Source organism: Phallusia mammillata, chromosome 6 (assembly GCF_965637545.1).
Source record: "Phallusia mammillata chromosome 6, kaPhaMamm4.hap1.1, whole genome shotgun sequence".
NCBI lineage: Eukaryota > Metazoa > Chordata > Ascidiacea > Phlebobranchia > Ascidiidae > Phallusia > Phallusia mammillata.
In genome coordinates, this window is record NC_137257.1 from 8,015,943 (window position 1) to 8,034,647 (window position 18,705).

The window sequence follows — 18,705 nt, forward strand, 5'->3', positions numbered from 1 at the left end:
AAGAATCTTCTCTGCTTGCAAAACTCAAATATTGCATCACAATCAACATAGACAGGCATTTATTAGCGAACAATAACAAAGGCATTAATACTTTCAAACATGTCTGTGATGTAACAAACGGCCTTTGGATTTTTATCCGTCTGGTAAAACTAGGTGAAATTAATCTAACATGTTGTTGCGAAACAAAATGGAGTAAATTTACTTTCAACGGTTAATTCAAAGCCGGATTCGACCCACAGGACCGAGTTTGGTTACTCATGAGTCATGACTTACATGATTTCCCTCTAAATGCGTTAAATTTCCCACTGGTGGGAAATTTCCCACCGGTTAAGAACCACTGGTCCAAACCATGGCTGATGAGTTGGGTCAGTTGAGTTTTAGATCGGACTAAATAGGTATTAGGCTTGAATTTGTCATTTGCGCCACCGAACAGATTTTGTTGACACAGTTCAACGGAGGTATTTGGATCGTTCGATCATTCACAAAACATCTCTTAAAATACGTCAGGCGCAACGCTTAACAGCTGCTCCGGACATGAATGCACAGATCAATAGTGATTGTCAACATTAGGAAGAAAAAAAACGCTTTTTGTCATGATATCCTAATGTTCCTTTATATTGATGTGCACTTTTTGCTAGACACAGCGACAGCAAACATGATAGAGTCAACCAAATGTAGGCTAGGTGAAATATGACAAAAAATGTTTTACAACCGTATCAGAATAAAGTGAAGATTTAACCCGATGTTTGCGATAATAAACGTAGATAGTTGGTAATTTGATGTATATTCAGTTCTTTGCGTTGCTTGGAATTATAATTGACCCTATGGTTTACCCGGCTTGGGTTTATTTTTGTAAAGGAAATAAGACTGTGCGTATGGTGGGCCTGCAATTGGGAGTCGAACTGAATCCAAAATACCTAACCTGACTTACAACTCAGGCGTGAGGATCAAACGGTGAAAGCGATTTTCAGAAATTAAAGTTTAATTTTTAAAATATCTCTGTACCTTTTTTTATAGTCTAAATTTACCCTGAAAATATGAGTGATTCAAACGCTTATCCTCGTCTTGGTATAAATCATGATGACTTTCGAAATGCAGCACATGCTTTGGTTGACCAGATCATCGACTATAATACAACTGCTGCAGAAAGACAGGCATTTCCAGATGTTAAACCAGGTAAGTTAACTCATACCAATTTACTTTTGTGTGGAAATATGGCAGTATGTCTGTGGTTACAGCTAACAAGATTAGCAAAAGTTTAATAGGAAATTCTTTAGTTTCTATTAGGGCTGTTATCAAATAAAGGTTTTTAATTTTTCAAATAATCAAATATTTTTTTTCCTTTCAAATCAAATAATCAAATAATTCAAATAATTAAGAACACCTGATACATAAGACCCGGAGTTATTAATAAAAAAGGATTCGAAATCCCAGTTGAAATTGCTAAACGAATTTTGTAAGCTCGTAGTCATCTTTTTTTCTGTTTAAAATAATGAATAAGTACAGAAAGAGACATGCTTCAGTTACTCTCCGTAATTTGGCAAAACCATATGTATTTTCGTGTGGATTTTTTATCTTTATTACAACAGTTTTTTCTTGGATACTTGCTGAATTGAATTGTGATCTTATAACATTTTATTTACTTGCTTGAATAACTTTAATAATTCCTGGGTGTAACTAATACCGAAATGAACAGCAAATTGACATGCTTTTTTGTCCAACACTTTTGGGGGAATGGGTTAATGAACATTAATATAGGCTGAAAACATATGTTACAGTGCCTCTGTGTAACCTCTATTTCATAATAATGTCGCCAATGTGTTCAAGTACATTGATTTTGCACATATATCGAGGTTTACTACACAGGAAAAAAATATTTGATTATTTGAAATTGTGTAAAAAATTATTTGATAAATTTTCAAATAATTAAAAATTTCAAATAATCAAATAATTATTTGTTTTCTATCTATGTTACCTGCAGTTTTTGTCGCTCGTTGGCACACTTTTAATTGCTGTTAGCAGTTTCATTTATTTGTATAATATAAAAAAGTTTATAGCCGACAAACAATCGTGCATCATTTAGTTTAGTGCACTGAAATCGATTATGTATCTTTTAATTATCATTGCTTCCATAATACAAGCGTGATTTAGGCTAACTCAAATTTAAAATTTACAAAATTACAGAGTTGGAAAGTACATTAAATTTGTATTTTTATCTTGTTTCCAAGGTTTTATGAGGCCTCTTCTGCCAGACCAAGCACCTGAGGAAGCAGAAAATTGGCCAGAAGTCTTTTCGGATATCGAGAAAGTGATAATGAAAGGAATGACGCATTGGAAATCATCAGGATTTCTCGCATTCTTTCCCACTGCTTCCAGCTATCCGGCGTTGTTAGGTGATATGCTGATAAGTGCGGTCACCTGCGTTGGCTTTACATGGGTAAGCATGGATCAAGCGTGTAACATTTCTTGTAGGTGTATCTTGATTTTATATTTAATTCAATTGGATCTGTGGTTTCAACCAGTTGGTTGCCTGATTAACTAGCTGTGTAAAAACCCAAAGAACAAGAAAGCTTGAAACTTTTATTTTGCCCAAGGTTGCGATTTTAAGCTTATGGTTGTAGTTGTTGCATATTTAGAAAAAACACGATGGAATATCCTGGAACGTTGTCGTCAGTTACAATGGGTTGCAAAAATGCCAGATAAAATGTTTAAAAACCACTGGTTTAAAGATTTATCAAAAGAAGAGCCATAATTAAAAAACATTATAAAAAATATTACGTCTACTTAGAAACATATCAAGTAAACTAATCTAATGCCACACGTACAAAATCGGACATGCATCAACGCTGATTTGTACTTTAGTACAATTTACAGATCAACTACCTCCAACTAACAGTCATTCTTTCAAACCACAAAACGCCTCCATTGTGTCGAGCGTAAACAAGTGTCAAAAGAATCAATCAGCTCCCGTTCCAGGTGTAACCTGTTGTGCTGTGATGCTTTTTAATTGTTTTGTACAGCATACAAGCACATTTTAGGTCGTTGATAAAACAATCAGCTGTTTAAAATATGACAAAAAGCATTCGTCCTATAAATCTGCGACGTTTTTGAAGCGCAATTGCGTTTTTCAACACTAAAGTTTTGGTTCACTGAAATCGCATGCGGTTCTTACAGGGCGCTAGACGGTGGCAAGTTGAGTGTTATCTCCAAAGGCATTTTACACAAAAATGCGCAACAACATCGTTGGTTTTGCAAATTTTGCGTAGCTATAAAAACGAAACAAACAACAAGCACACAAACCTATGCAAATATGCACATTTATACTACAAATATATAACCCAACGTCTGAATAATGAATACAGGTAAAAGTTTGCTCAAACATATATGTATACACCTACACAAAGTAGCACTCTTGGAAGAAAATTTGCTTTTTGGACATGTTCTATACCAACATCTTTGGCACAAACGTTTTACAGAAGTAATGCAAACTGATGCACTTGAAAAGAAGGTGTAGAGGTGCACTGATTATGGTTCGGTGAAAACGAAAAACCACAGTCATCAAGATTGGGTAGGAAACAAAAGCACATTTCCATTCTATGCGTTATAAACTACAACTATTACATTATGCAACACTGTATACGGCAGCAGCAGCAACAGAAACGGCTGCAGCATTTAGGACATATTGTTTCATTATCTTGTTCTTCAGTGGTGTCATTAACCGACTGTTGTTGCCACTGTTCCACGTGAACTTGCTGATCAACAGTACGGGGTTGGCTTAATACAGGAGGTGTAGAAGTTTGGTTTGCCAATGGCACGGGGAATGGGTCCACTTCACGGTAGCTACTGCCTCGTGAAGGTAGCTTACGTGAAGTATTGGATTCAGTAGAACGCCTGCAGATTGTTATACAGATTGTTATATGTTTTCTCGATCAATATTTGTATACCCTTTACCTCATGATACTGTCGTGTTTATCCAAGGCCTCTTTGTTTGGTTCAAAACGGCGTGATGGTTGCCTGGATATTGGTGGTGGTTGTCGAAATGGGTCAAATCTTTATTAGAGTAAAATAGGTTTTGTTACTTTGCCTATAACATGATATGCTGCAGACTGTGAACACTATTTCGATCTATAAGGTCCCATCGGTGCAGCTGGTGACAAGAGATCGGTCGTATTGACTATAGTGTAGCAATCCAGCAGCACTCCCGGTTGTTGGGAGAAACAAGCGAGTGCACTGTCTGCATCACTGTCCTATCGTTTATTGGCTTGATGCTTTTATGCTTATTACATACCATTTTAATTAATATATTCTTGAAGCCCTTACCTCTCAGTAGAATTGTTTTCTATCACAGGTAGAAAAGTGGGTTTGTTTGTTTCAATATGTCGTAGCGAAGGTATTGACTTTTCTGGTTGCTTAACTGGCTCAGATCTGCTAAATGTTTAGAATGGAACAGTACATTATCATAGAAAGTATTACACTTTTTAAGTACGAACCTTGGTTTAAACTTTGGTACAGCAACTTCGTCAAATGTGTGCTCATGCGTGATGTCACGCCTCACACGTATGCTTGCTCCATCGTTGTTGGTCGTGAACTTGCCTTCTTTAATGTACGGTACACGTTTTACTTTGATAGTTTCCAGGCAACCTCGTTTTTGCAGTACACGAAAGACATAAAGTCTCCTGTTGTCAATGCTATACCACTTGTTGTTTTCCTTGCAAACTCGAATGGTCGGTATTTTGTTTCTGTCTGTAAAGTTGCGTTCAATTTGTTCAATTAAACCGTTCACACTTCCACCATCTTGAAATCTGTAATGTATACTATCTTGCGTGAACCTGACATCTGACGGACTTCTGTAAAAGTACCCTCCAATCGGCATGACCAGCTTTGGCTTCGGCAAATGCTGTAAACTCAACCAAATGGGGCGAGTGAATAGTTTTCTTGTAGGTTTTTCCCCATACGGCAACGCTTGGTTGATATTGTGGTATTTCGTCACGGGACAAAGGACAACGTTTACACGTGATGTATTCGGTTTCTTTACCCAGGCCACTTGACAAGAGCACATTCAACGACTTCAGCCATGGCTGGGTTAACCATTAGGTAAGGTAAGAACATGCATGGGGCATCACAGATACTCTTTCTGTTATAATGTTTAATGATGTCTTGGATTTGCACCAATCACCAGGCACCACACTTGTCAAGTTGAACTTACGTTCTCTTCTATGAACGTGAAATTGCAACCATGCATTTCTAGTGGGTTCCATCTTTTCTGAATGTAAACGATACAACAATAATTTTGTCAAACCATTGGGACGACCTACCGCTGTACTGGGCACTAAAGATATGAGTGCTTATAACGCTCCCTAAATGGCTTGATTCGGCCTAGGGTAAACACGGTGGAACCAATCTTAACAAAGCTACTTTCCTACGTGTATGTGTTCACAAAATAGAATCGTTGCCAATCAGGCCCACAATGTTGTGGCTTGGAAAGTACTTGTTGATTTGTTTTTTCAGAACAGAAACGGATATCCTTCCTATCAATCGTATATTACACATGTAATTGTAATAACGGGGAAATCTCCCTTAACCTTGATCAACAATTTGCGCTATTTATAAAGTTATGGCGTATGTTCTTGGTGTGATGTTTGTTCAGTTACCATTGCGTTGTCATTTATTTTTATCAGGCAAACAAACCCAACTTGAACAAGATTTCTTTCACAGGCTGCATCCCCGTCATGCACTGAATTCGAGACAGTTATGATGGATTGGTTGGCCAAAGCTCTGAACCTTCCTGAGTTTTTTATTCACAATGGAACAGGCCCAGGAGGTGGAGTGATTCAAGGTAAATTGCATTTTGCTTAAGTTTAAAACATTCAATTAGCAACAAGTTCGTGAAGCAATGGAAAGCAAATCAGTAATTTTTTTTCTCGTGTTTTGTTTAGGTACAGCCAGCGAAGCAACATTAATGACACTGCTAAGTGCGAGGAGCAAGAAAATTCGTTCACAATTATCTAAGGATCCACAAAAATCACACCACGACATCAACAAACGTTTTGTTGCCTATGCTTCAAACGTCAGTCATTCGTCAGTTGAAAGAGCAGGTAACTTACCGATTCAAGAAGACTGACCTTTATTATTTTACTCGCACGTGCGACGCGGCCACGTACGTGGAAGAAACAATCACGTGACGACCAAAGGCACACCCGGGTAACGATACAACAATCAAGCGTAAATTAGTGGCGGGGAAAGGGCGATCATACAAACGGAGAAAAGACAACTATTACAATATAAAACAAATAGGTGAATGGTGTGTAGTAAAACAAGATATATACAGTGTGTGGTAAAACAAGATATATGCCGTGGAAATATGATATAGTAAAAATATTATTGGCAAAACAAACCGATTAAACACAACAGTAATAACGGGTGGTAAAACAAGATATATGCCATGGAAATATGATGTAGTGAAAATATGATTGGCAAAACAAACCAATTAAACACAACAATAATAACAGAGTTAAGTGCCAGGATACCCAATAGGCAACGCTTCAAACAAAACGATCATAAGTGCACGTAGGTGTGTGAAAATAAAGGAGTTAACCAGCTCATTATTACAAACGGTGAAAGTGCTAAAAATTCGCCACAGTAGCATCGATTGAAAAGAGTCGCATTGTTGGAAAATCTACTAACCCAAGAACTCACAGACAGGCCTAATAATTTCAAAAAGGTGGCGCAACGGAGTATAGGGCAATAATTTACTATGGCAACATTTGTTCATTAATTTGCTGAGTCAGCAGTTATTGCCATAATAAATTTCTTGTGTTGGTATCTCTACCCGCATTGCTGCTATTGTTGTGTCGAATGACTTGAGTGCCAATCCATTCTAAACCAATTTGCCGGCACTGTGATGAAGCATATTAAAGTTGAATTTGTTTCCTAGGTAAAATAGCATTGGTTGACATGAGACTTCTGGAAGCAGATGATGAAGGATCACTGAGAGGCAAAACACTTTTGGATGCCATAAAAGAAGACAAGAGAAATGGGAGGATACCATTATATGTAAGAAATTGTACTAACCCGTGCATCATGTAGAACATTAATTTGTTTATAATTATTTTGGAATGCTTTTCATGTTACAAATAGGTTTGTGCTACAATTGGAACGACAGCGTGCTGTACGTACGACAATTTAATGGAAATCGGAACTATTTGTAAGTTTTTCTTTTCAACGAACTTACTGTTGAGGAGATTTTATGATAATTAGTAAGGTGTTTAATATGTCTAACTTAAGGCGAAAAAGAAGGGATTTGGCTTCACATCGATGCAGCTTATGCTGGAAGCGCCCTTCTTTGTCCAGAACTTCGATATATTGCAAAGGGTTTAGAGGTGCGTATATTTAATCAAGAAAGAGAAATCCGTGCATGTTGACCAAATTTAGTCACTTTTTAGTTTGCCAGTTCCTTCAATTTTAACCCTCACAAGTGGATGATGGTAAACTTCGACTGTTCCGCATTATGGTGAGTGTTAGTATTTTTTAGCTTGTGTAGTAATGAATGATAAGCAGTGCCGCATTAAGGGTCTGCTGTCCTGTAGGCACATTTTATAAATGGCCCGAAAATCTGGGTTACCAACTAAAATAAGAGATTTATTGACCTGGATTTTTGACTGGCCTGTAGGCACGTGCCTACTTTGCCTAATGGTTAATCCAGCACTGGTGACAAGCTTCTGTCCTAAACTGCGACGATTTTATGCTAACCGAATTAGCCACCATATCGATAAATGAGGGCTATTTAAGGAGGCAGCAACCTTGTTTGCTTTGCGGACCGTTTTAATTAAAGCTGCAATTTGGTCGCGGACCGTTTTTTTTTCAAAAAAACAAACAAACAAATGTTTAGCAATTTTACGGCTCATATAAGTTATGTGTTTAGACTAGGCAACTGACCGTTACAAGGGCTAGTTCAAAAATGTTTCAACGCATTAAACTTGAAAAAGAATATGGTCCGGTGACGAACTCCTCGCGTGGTGGCCTGGTGGTTGCCAAACACCGTGCAAAAAAAAAACACTAAATTTGACAGGTTTGTTTTTCAGGTTCAAAGACAGCACTTATGCAATCAATGCAATGAATGTCGATCCCTTATATCTACGCCACGAAGAAAAAAGCAGTGCAATCGACTACATGGTACATATTTTGTACTTGTTTGTTTTTTGTTTGAAATAATCAAATATTAAATTTCAATATGATTTTGTTGTAGCATTGGCAAATACCATTGGGTCGCAGGTTTCGCGCCATTAAGCTGTGGTTCGTTTTGCGGATGATTGGTTTGGAAGGTCTTCGAAGTCACGTTAGAAGGGGGATTGCAGAAGCAAAACACTTTGAAAGTTTGGTGGAAAAAGACAAACGATTTGAAATCATGTTTCCTGTTACCCTTGGTCTTGTTTGTATTCGGTTGAAAATAGAAAAGTGGGACAATGAGGTAATTTGGTAAAATATGAGTTGATCCGACATAAAGTTTGATTTTAGAACATTATACCTTGGATCATTGCCAAAAGGCGGAACCTTTAAAAAACAACAACTTGGAGCAATTAATAAATTTCAACACGGTACCGCACGACAGTCTATAACATTATGATAAATTCCGATAGGTGGCGCAAATATCTCGTAAATCGATCAAAAATAATATATCGCTAAAAATACTGACGGTTAGAGTTTTTTTGAAGGAGGTAAGGTATGCGTTAAAACTGCATTTTAAAAAATGAAACTAACTTTAAAATTTCGTTTTTCGGGTAATTTATCAAAAACTTACTTCCTAAACGCCTCTTTTTTCGCCTCTTCGGATGCTAAATATATAATTTAGCCCTTTGCGCCACCTATCGAAATTTATCTAAATGTAGGTCTGCCATGAGGTATGGTGTTAGAAGCTCTACCCTAAATCAGTCGGGTCTTACATGATATTGATTTGTTCTAGAAACTAAACGAAGTGAACAGAAAGTTGTATGATGCAATACACGCCGACAGACGATTCTTTCTTACTCCATCCAGTGTCAAAGAGAAGTTTTTCATTCGAATTGCAACAGGGTCGTCTAACTGCACCACCGCTAAACTGGATGAATGTTGGGCAGTTATACTTGAAATGGCTGCAAAATTGCTAAATGAAAACATTTCTACAGACAACTAGTATTGTTGCTAGTTGAAATCGACTTTTTACTTCCAGAATGTACAAAGACCTTTATATGATATACAAACATTTTTGGGTGCAATGTTTTTTAAATTTCCCCAAACTTCGGCCTGACCTATACGACGCACAAGATACTCACACAAATACCGCAGTTCAATAACCTTGTGTCTAACATGCCCCTTATTTTTTTCTGTAAACTGCATTATATGTCGTTTTGTCATGGCGTTACATAGTTGAATTTACTTTCACGTTTCGTAACGAATTTTTTTTATCTTTTCACGTTTCGTATATTATACTGAATAGTTTGGAGGGACTTTACTTTCAAATGTAAGCTATTAAAGTAAAAACTAATTCTACAAAAGATGTTTCAAGTTACCTCAGTTCTAAAGTTGTATTTCCTACATAAACGTTCTTATATGTAAAATGATTGTTAAAAGAATTTAGGTTTTCACACTGTTCTCATTGTTGCAATATACGTTTAATGTTTTTCTTCTCAGTAGGCCTATATATCTTCATTGGACAACAGATTTTTAGTCGCACTTGGCTTAAATTTTAATGGCATCACTGAATGATTTAAAGTTGTGTTTTTTTGAAGTAAAAACCAGCATGGTAGAAACATGAAAACACTGGTTAAACCAGTGGTTCTCAAACTGTGGTACGCGTACCACTAGTGGTACGTCAGAACTTTTCTGGTGGTACGAGAGTAGATTTCTGTGATATACCGATTACAGAATTAAAACCTAATACCCAATTTAAGTCCGATATAAAATTGCAACTCAACTGACTAAACTGATCAGCCCTGGTTTGGGCGAAACTCGTGTCTTGCACATTCTTTTGAAATTGCTAAATATGCTAATCAGGTTAAGAAAATGGGTCTATTTCTTGGTTTATCCATTCAAACAGGGTTTAGGTGGTACACAACAATAGAAAAAGTTGTCAGGTGGTACGCGATTCCTAAAAGATTGAGAACCACTGGGTTAAACGATAAAAGCGTGCTTTAAAACTAAAATATTAATGATAAATAAAAGTTAAACTGCAATGTCCATGTGGAAACTTTGCTTTTATGATCAATCAAATACGACTTTTCACTTCATTTAACCTGAGGTAGTGTTATAGCGGTGTTTTCGGAAACAGTAGGATTTAGTTCTTTTCGGTGAGTTGGTCAAAAGCTTGTTTGTGTGATAAACAAAAATGTCTTACGCGCCAGCCTAAAAAAGAACACTGCCTCCGGTGTGGGTGTTGGTGTGGAAAAACTTTTTGTTGTGGTTTTAAAACGTAAAGCCTGGTATATACACAAATGCGGTATGAGAGCTACTTGATGATGTAAGTCTGATATTTGACTGTGTTTTCAGTTTTTGTTTTAGTATGCGAAAAACCACCTTTATGTGCACGTGTTTCCGAGAGATTTATGTGCACGTGTATCCAAAAAATAGTTGACGAACAATTTCAGTTATGTGATGCGAACAAAAATTTTAAAACAGTTAGATACCGTATCTTGGTCATTTGCTATATATAGGTCCACAAGTTAATTTTCAAGTATCCCAGTGCTTGTCTTGCATTCAGTGCTTGTCTTGTTGACTGCTGTGACCAGTGTTTCTCAACCTTTTGAGGGTTCGAACTAGTTTTATCTGAACTTTACGGATACGGAAGATAATGAAAAGCAGTAAGCATCACACGGGATGTCTAAAACAAACATCGTTGTATGTTACGAAGTCGCCAAGTCATTATACAACTATTATTGACTCATACAGTAAAAGACAAATCTTCTAACTTAGTAGAAAGTCTTCTTGTTGTGATACAATTGACGCGAAATATTACAGTGTTGTATTCCCTCACAGGACCTAAAGTTGCCAAAACATTAGGTGAAAACAATATTATCGCTAGTATTAAGCGAAATTTAGTGCCCGCTTTAGCGTTTATGTCACATTTTTCGTTCGTGATCCCCTTAAAGTAACCCCCAAAGCCCGTTGTCCCCTGCTAACCAAAAGCGTTGACGGTAAACTTGCGAAACCTGAAGTCAAAGGCAATGTCCCAGAGCATGATGCCTTATTTGGCACGAGATGGCCAAAAAAGGTCGTTTTGACAACTCGAATTGAAGTAAACCTACCACATTTCCATCCCCACAAAGGAGGACACATTGTTAAAAAGGATATGAAAAGATAATTTAATGGCCCCAAAAAATAAAAGCTTTAGAAATTAGATGGTATTGAATTATAGTTTGGATGAAGTTTAAAGCTTGTATTCTCAAAAAATGAAAAATCCACTTGTTGTTAAAAAAAACATTAGCTGAATATGTATGTTTGGCTGTTTTTGAAGGCGTAATTGTTACTTATGTGTTCGGTAAATCAGAAATTCTCCAAAGGCATTTGCAAACGAATACACACCGTTATTGCTGCTTTTGCAACTTTCGAGTAGCTATAATAACATGACAACCGACAAGCACACAATAAATTTCTACTAAAAAAATACATATTTATTCTACAAATAACGTAACGCCTAAAATAACAATAAAAACATGTAAAAGATATTACACAAAACTTTCTTACTGGGAAGAAAATGTACTTTTTTGGACATTTGTTAGCAACATCGATAGCACAAACGTTTTGCTGATGTTATCATTTCTGGAGCGTTAAAAAACTGGAGTTGTATGTAAAGGAATGTAAACTGAAGTACTTGAGAAGGGAGGAGATGTTTAAGTACACTGATATTCTTTGTGGCGCAACATTAGCACATATCATCGATAATTAATTCTGTGCGTTACAAACTACAATTATTACATTATGCAACACTGTACAGGACAGCAGCAGCAACAGAAACCGCTGCAACATTTAGGACATATTGTTTCAGTATCTTGTTCTTGAATAGTGTTGTTAACCGATTGTTCTTGCTGCTGAACTACGCGAACTTGCTGATCTACAGTACGGGGTTGGCTTAACACAGGAGGTTTGCAAGTTTGGTTTGCCAATGGCACGGTGAATGGGTGCTCTTCGTGGTAAGTACTGCTTCTTGAAGGCAGCTTACGTGAAGTATTGGATTCAATAAAACGCCTGCAATATACCGTTTGTGATACGTATTGTCGATCAATATTTTTGTACTCTTTACCTCTCGATACTGTCGTGTTTATTTATGCGATGAAAGACGTCCTGGTTTGGTTCACAACGGGGTGATGGCTGCCTTGACATTCCAGGTTGTCGGAATGGTCGAAATCTTAATTAGAGTAAAATATGTCCCCTTCAACAACTTGTATTTTTTATTGATATATAATCTGAAAATTCCTACCCCTCATTACAGTGGCGTTCCATCCCTGGGAGACCAGTGGGTTTGTTCGGTGCAACATGAGCTGACCGAGTAATTGACTTTTCTGGGTGCTTAACTGGTTCGGATCTGCTAAATGTTTAGAATGGAACAGTACATTATAACAGAAAAGATGGCATTGTCTAAATACGAACCTAGATTTGTTGTTTGGTACAGCGACGTCGTCAAATGCGTGTTCATACGTGCTGCTGCCCCCTCTTACACGTACGCTTGCTCCATCGTTCTTGGTCGTGAACTTGTCTTCTTCAATGTACGGTACACGTTTTACTTTGATAGTTTCCAGGCAACCTCGTTTTTGCAGTACACGAAAAACATAAAGTCTCCTGTTGTCAATGCTATACCACTTGTTGTTTTTCTTGGAAACTCGAATAGGCCGTATTTGATTAAGGTAACTAACGTTGCTTTCTATTTTTTCAATTAACTCGTTCACACTTCCATCATTTTGAAATCTGTCTTTTATACTATTTTGCGTGAACCTGACTTTAGACGGTTTAAGGTCAAAGTCCCATTTATACGACATGACCAGCTTTGGCTTCGGCGAATGCTGTGAACTCACTAAATTCGTTAGTGTATATTCTCTTATCACTAAATGGGCGAGTTACCGAGTGTATAGTTTTCTTATCGGTTATTACCCGTAAAGCGACGCTAAGTTGATATTGTGGTATTTTGTCACTAGACAAAGAACAACGCTATCGTGTAACGTATTCGGTTTCTTACCCAGGGTGACAAGAGCACATTCAACGGCTTCAACCAGGGCTGGGTAAATAATTAGGCAAAGTAAGAACGTATTTGGGGCAACACAGAGCTCTTCCTGACGTATTTTTAGTGTATCCTGAATTTTGCATATGTCCTGAAATTTGCACTGGACACCGTACTTTTCCAGTTAATGCACTTTTTGTTTCCAATCGATACCCTCTTCTATGAACGTGAAATTACAACCATACATTTCAAGTAGGTATACCGTCGTATATGACTATAAACAATCCCACAATAATTTTGTCAAACCATTGGGACGACCTACCGCTGTATTGGGCACTAAAGATATATAAGTGAAACGGACAGAAAACGGATATCCCTCCTTTCAATCGTGAATTACAACTAAATTGCTTTCTGTGAATCGTGTAATTGTAATAACGGGGAAATCTCACTTAACCTTGATCAACAATTTGCGCTATTTATAAAGTTATGGCGTATGTTCTTGGTGTGATGTTTGTTCAGTTACCATTGCGTTGCCATTTATTTTTATCAGGTAAACAAACCCAACTTGAACGAGATTTCTTTCACAGGCTGCATCCCCGTCATGCACTGAATTGGAGACAGTTATGATGGATTGGTTGGCCAATGCTCTGAACCTTCCTGAGTTTTTTATTCACAATGGAACAGGCCCAGGAGGAGGAGTGATTCAAGGTAAATTGCATTTTGCTTAATTTTAAAACATTCAATTAGCAACAAGTTCGTGAAGCAATGGAAAGCAAATCAGTAATTTTTTTCTCGTGTTTTGTTTAGGTACAGCCAGCGAAGCAACATTAATGACACTGCTAAGTGCGAGGAGCAAGAAAATTCGTTCACAATTATCTAAGGATCCACAAAAATCACACCACGACATCAACAAACGTTTTGTTGCCTATGCTTCAAACGTCAGTCATTCGTCAGTTGAAAGAGCAGGTAACTTACCGATTCAAGATTGTGAAGCCCTAAGTAGCATAGATTGAAAAGAGTCGCATTGTTGGAAAATCTACTAACCCAAGAACTCACAGACAGGCCTAATAATTTACAACAGGTGGCGCAACGGAGTATAGTGCAATAATTTACTATGGCAACATTTGTTCACTAATTTGCTGAGTCAGCAGTTATTGACATTGTAAATTTCTTGTGTTGGTAGCTCTACCCGCATTGCTGCTATTGTTGTGTCGAATGAATTGAGTGCCAACCCATTCTAAACCAATTTGCCGGCACTGTGATCGAATTTGCAAACTCGAATTTGTTTCCTAGGCAAAATAGCATTGGTTGACATGAGACTTCTGGAAGCAGATGATGAAGGATCTCTGAGAGGCAAAACTCTTTTGGATGCCATAAAGAAGACAAGAGAAATGGGAGGATACCATTATATGTAAGAAATTGTACTAACCCGTGCATCATGTAGAACATTAATTTGTTTATAATTATTTGGAATGCTTTTCATGTTACATATAGGTTTGTGCTACAATTGGAACGACAGCGTGCTGTACGTACGACAATTTAATGGAAATCGGAACTATTTGTAAGTTTTTCTTTTCAACGAACTTACTGTTGAGCAGATTTTATGATAATTAGTAAGGTGTTTAATATCTCTAACCTAAGGCGAAAAAGAAGAGATTTGGCTTCACATCGATGCAGCTTATGCTGGAAGCGCCCTTCTTTGTCCAGAACTTCGATATATTGCAAAGGGTTTAGAGGTGTGTGTATTTAATCAAGAAAAGAGAAATCCGTGCATGTTGACCAACTTTAGTCACTTTTTAGTTTGCCAGTTCCTTCAATTTTAACCCTCACAAGTGGATGATGGTAAACTTCGACTGTTCCGCATTATGGTGAGTATTAGTATTTTTTTAGCTTGTGTTCTAATGAATGACAAGCTTCTGTCCTAAACTGCGACGATTTTATGCTTACCTAATTAGCCACCATATCGATAAATGGGGGCTTTTTAAGAAGGAGGCGGCAACCTTGTTTGCATTGCGGGCCGTTTTAATTTTTCTGCAATTTGGTCGCGGACCGTTTTAACAAACAAACAAATGTTTAGCAATTTTACGGCTCATATAAGTTATGTGTTTGGACTAGACAGCTGGCCGTTACAAGGGCTGGTTCAAAAATGTTTCAACGCATTAAACCTGAAAAAGAATATGGTCCGGTAACGAACTCTCCGCGTTGTGGCCTGGTGGTTGCCAACCACTGTGTAAAAGAACACTAAATTTGACAGGTTTGTTTTTCAGGTTTAAAGACAGCACTTATGCAATCAATGCAATGAATGTCGATCCTTTGTATCTACGCCACGAAGAAAAAAGCAGTGCAATCGATTACATGGTACATATTTTGTACTTGTTTGTTTTTTGTTTGAAATAATCAAATGTTAAATTTCAACATATATGGTGTTGTTGTAGCATTGGCAAATACCATTGGGTCGCAGGTTTCCAGCCATTAAGCTTTGGTTCGTTTTGCGGATGATTGGTTTGGAAGGTCTTCGAAGTCACATTAGAAGGGGGATTGCAGAAGCAAAGCACTTCGAAAGTTTAATGGAAAGAGACAAACGATTTGAAATCATGTTTCCTGTTACCCTTGGTCTTGTTTGTATTCGGTTGAAAATAGAAAAGTGGGACAATGAGGTAATTTGGTAAAATATGAGTTGATCCGACATCAAGTTTGATTTTAGAACATTATACCTTGGATCATTGCCAAAAGGCGGAACCTTAAAAAAAACTTGGAGCAATTACTAAATTTCAACACGGTACCGCACGACAGTCTATAACATTATGATAAATTCCCATAGGTGGCGCAAATATCTCGAAAATCGAAAAAATATCAAAAATAATATATCGCTAAAAATACTGACGGTTAGAGTTTTTTTGGAGGAGGTAAGGTATGCGTTAAAACTGCATTTTAAAAAATGAAACTAACTTTAAAATTTCGTTCTTCGGGTAATTTGTCAAAAACTTTCTTCCTAAACGCCTCTTTTTTCGCCTCTTCGGATGCTAAATATATAATTTAGCCCTTTGCGCCACCTATCAAAGTTTATCTAAATGTAGGTCTGCCATGAGGTATGGTGTTAGAAGCTCTACCCTAAATCAGTCGGGTCTTACATGATATTGATTTGTTCTAGAAACTAAACGAAGTGAACAGAAAGTTGTATGATGCAATACACGCCGACAGACGATTCTTTCTTACTCCATCCAGTGTCAAAGAGAAGTTTTTCATTCGAATCGCAACAGGGTCGTCTAACTGCACCACCGCTAAACTGGATGAATGTTGGGCAGTTATACTTGAAATGGCTGCAAAATTGCTAAATGAAAACATTTCTACAGACAACTAGTATTTTAGCTGGTTGAAATCGACGTTTTACTTCCAGAATGTACAAAGACCTTTATATGATATGCAAACATTTTTGGGTGCAATGTTTTTTAAATTTCCCCAAACTTCGGCCTGGCCTATACGACGCACAAGATACTCACACAAATACCGCAGTTCAATAACCTTGTGTCTAACATGCCCCTTATTTTTTTCTGTAAACTGTATTATATGTCGTTTTGTCATGGCGTTACATAGTTGATTTTACTTTCACGTTTCGTAACGAATTTTTTTTTATCTTTTCACGTTTCGTATATCATACTGAAGAGTTTGGATGGACTTTACTTTCAAATGTAAGCTATTAAAGTAAAAACTAATTCTTCAAAAGGTATTTTAAGTTACCTCAGTTCTAAAGTTGTATTTCCTGCATAAACGTTCTTACATGTAAAATGATTGTTAAAAGAATTTAGGTTTTCACATTGTTCTCATTGTTGCAATATACGTTTAATGTTTTTCTTCTCAGTATATATCTTCATTGGACAACAGATTTTTAGTCGCACTTGGCTTAAATTTTAATGGCATCTGAATGATTTAAAGTTGTTGTTTTTTTGAAGTAAAAACCAGCATGGTACAAACATGAAAAAACACTGGTTAAACGAAAAAAGCGTGCTTTAAAACTAAAATATTAATGATAAATAAAAGTTAAAGTGGCATGTCCATATGGAAACTTTGCTTAATACGACTTTTTATTTCATTTAACCTGAGGTAGTGTTATAGCGGTGTTTTCGGAAACAGTAGGATTTAGTTCTTTTCGGTGAGTTGATCAAAAGCTTGTTTGTGTGATAAACAAAAATGTCTTACGCGCCAGCCTAAAAAAAACACTGCCTCCGGTGTGGGTGTTGGTGTGGAAAAACGTTTTGTTGTGGTTTTAAAACGTAAAGCCTGGTATATACACAAATGCGGTATGAGAGCTACTTGATGATGTAAGTCTGATATTTGACTGTGTTTTCAGTTTTTGTTTTAGTATGCGAAAAACCACCTTTATGTGCACGTGTTTCCGAGAGATTTATGTGCACGTGTATCCAAAAAATAGTTGACGAACAATTTCAGTTATGTGATGCGAACAAAAATTTTAAAACAGTTAGATACCGTATCTTGGTCATTTGCTATATGTAGGTCCACAAGTTAATTTTCAAGTATCCAGTGCTTGTCTTGCATTCAGTGCTTGTCTTGTTGACTGCTGTGACCAGTGTTTCTCAAACTTTTGAGGGTTCGAACTAGTTTTATCTGAACTTTACGGATACGGAAGATAATGAAAAGCAGTAAGCACCACACGGGATGTCAAAAACAAACATCGTTGTATGTTACGAAGTCGCCAAGTCATTATACAACTATTATTGACTCATACAGTAAATGACAAATCTTCTAACTTAGTAGAAAGTCTTCTTGTTGTGATACAATTGACGCGAAATATTACAGTGTTGTATTCCCTCACAGGACCTAAAGTTGCCAAAACATTAGGTGAAAACAATATTATCGCTAGTATTAAGTGAAATTTAGTGCCCGCTTTAGCGTTTATGTCACATTTTTCGTTCGTGATCCCCTTAAAGCAGGGGTGGGCAAACTTTTCAGTGCAAGGGCCGCATTCAAAAGTTTATAATCTTATCGGGCCGCATGGTATTTCACCAACGGCCGCCAATTGCTTGCTTGTTTTTGTTTTAAAATAACTGATGTAAAGAATAAGGTTTGTATCATATATATACCATTTAAAGTCGCCTAAAATGCTCTGATTAACAATTTCTAACTTGTGCATTAGTTTAGCTGAACGGAGCTAACTGTTTATGACGTCATAAACTGTATTGTGACGATTGCAGTGCCCGTTTTTCGCATTGTTTGCACATAATAAGCGGATAAAAAGCCTGGCGCATATGGTTACTAGACTGGTAATCTTTTTTCCAGTCCCACGAAATCTGTTTTTTAGTTTGAAAATCAAAATATTTTGCAAAATAGATAGCGGCCGCAGGTTGTGCACCCCTGCGCAAAATTATTACATAGTATATTTTCAGCTTTATGAAAATACGTTTGTTCATGATTGTACAAACATTGGTTGAAACGCTACAATTGCAATTGTTTCAAAAAAACAAGCGTTTGTTGCCACAAAGGCGAAACCACGTTTTTTGTTAATA

General features: G+C 37.0%; 3 protein-coding genes across 3 annotated transcripts; 2 read left to right on the top strand and 1 right to left on the bottom strand.

Annotated features, from left to right (window-relative positions):
- The first annotated feature begins 836 nt into the window (after nt 1–836).
- Nucleotides 837–10,208, top strand: LOC145232622 (aromatic-L-amino-acid decarboxylase-like). The gene is made up of 12 exons (XM_080097284.1): nt 837–954; nt 1,018–1,176; nt 2,229–2,437; nt 5,716–5,836; nt 5,937–6,095; nt 6,935–7,053; nt 7,138–7,204; nt 7,285–7,379; nt 7,443–7,510; nt 8,082–8,172; nt 8,246–8,467; nt 8,960–10,208. The coding sequence occupies exons 2-12, from the start codon at nt 1,038–1,040 to the stop codon at nt 9,167–9,169; spliced, it is 1,500 nt and encodes a 499-aa protein (XP_079953410.1). The 5' UTR covers nt 837–954; nt 1,018–1,037; the 3' UTR covers nt 9,170–10,208.
- On the bottom strand, nt 3,618–5,721 carry LOC145232590 (uncharacterized). Its single transcript, XM_080097251.1, has 4 exons — nt 4,491–5,721; nt 4,321–4,428; nt 3,952–4,050; nt 3,618–3,891 (listed from the first exon to the last, which is right to left on the bottom strand). The coding sequence occupies exons 1-4, from the start codon at nt 5,057–5,059 to the stop codon at nt 3,618–3,620; spliced, it is 1,050 nt and encodes a 349-aa protein (XP_079953377.1). The 5' UTR covers nt 5,060–5,721.
- A 4,335-nt stretch (nt 10,209–14,543) lies between the features above and the next one.
- LOC145234173 (aromatic-L-amino-acid decarboxylase-like) lies at nt 14,544–16,544 on the top strand. The gene is made up of 7 exons (XM_080098935.1): nt 14,544–14,594; nt 14,678–14,744; nt 14,825–14,919; nt 14,984–15,051; nt 15,451–15,541; nt 15,619–15,840; nt 16,335–16,544. Exons 2-7 carry the CDS (start codon nt 14,726–14,728, stop codon nt 16,542–16,544), a joined length of 705 nt encoding a protein of 234 aa, XP_079955061.1. The 5' UTR covers nt 14,544–14,594; nt 14,678–14,725.
- Nucleotides 16,545–18,705: the final 2,161 nt, after the last annotated feature.

What these genes read in the sequence shown, in the direction of transcription:
- LOC145234173 (XM_080098935.1), top strand. An exon ending in ATATTGCAAAGGGTTTAGAG is followed by an intron (nt 14,920 to 14,983) that starts GTGTGTGTATTT and finishes GTCACTTTTTAG; the next exon opens with TTTGCCAGTTCCTTCAATTT. An exon ending in TAGAAAAGTGGGACAATGAG is followed by an intron (nt 15,841 to 16,334) that starts GTAATTTGGTAA and finishes GATTTGTTCTAG; the next exon opens with AAACTAAACGAAGTGAACAG.
- LOC145232622 (XM_080097284.1), top strand. Translation starts at nt 1,038, where the DNA reads ATGAGTGATTCAAACGCTTATCCTCGTCTTGGTATAAATCATGATGAC. An exon ending in AGGAGGTGGAGTGATTCAAG is followed by an intron (nt 5,837 to 5,936) that starts GTAAATTGCATT and finishes TGTTTTGTTTAG; the next exon opens with GTACAGCCAGCGAAGCAACA. An exon ending in TAGAAAAGTGGGACAATGAG is followed by an intron (nt 8,468 to 8,959) that starts GTAATTTGGTAA and finishes GATTTGTTCTAG; the next exon opens with AAACTAAACGAAGTGAACAG.
- LOC145232590 (XM_080097251.1), bottom strand. Translation starts at nt 5,059, where the DNA reads ATGTGCTCTTGTCAAGTGGCCTGGGTAAAGAAACCGAATACATCACGT. An exon ending in GTACCAAAGTTTAAACCAAG is followed by an intron (nt 4,429 to 4,490) that starts GTTCGTACTTAA and finishes CTAAACATTTAG; the next exon opens with CAGATCTGAGCCAGTTAAGC. An exon ending in GAAAACAATTCTACTGAGAG is followed by an intron (nt 4,051 to 4,320) that starts GTAAGGGCTTCA and finishes ACTCTAATAAAG; the next exon opens with ATTTGACCCATTTCGACAAC.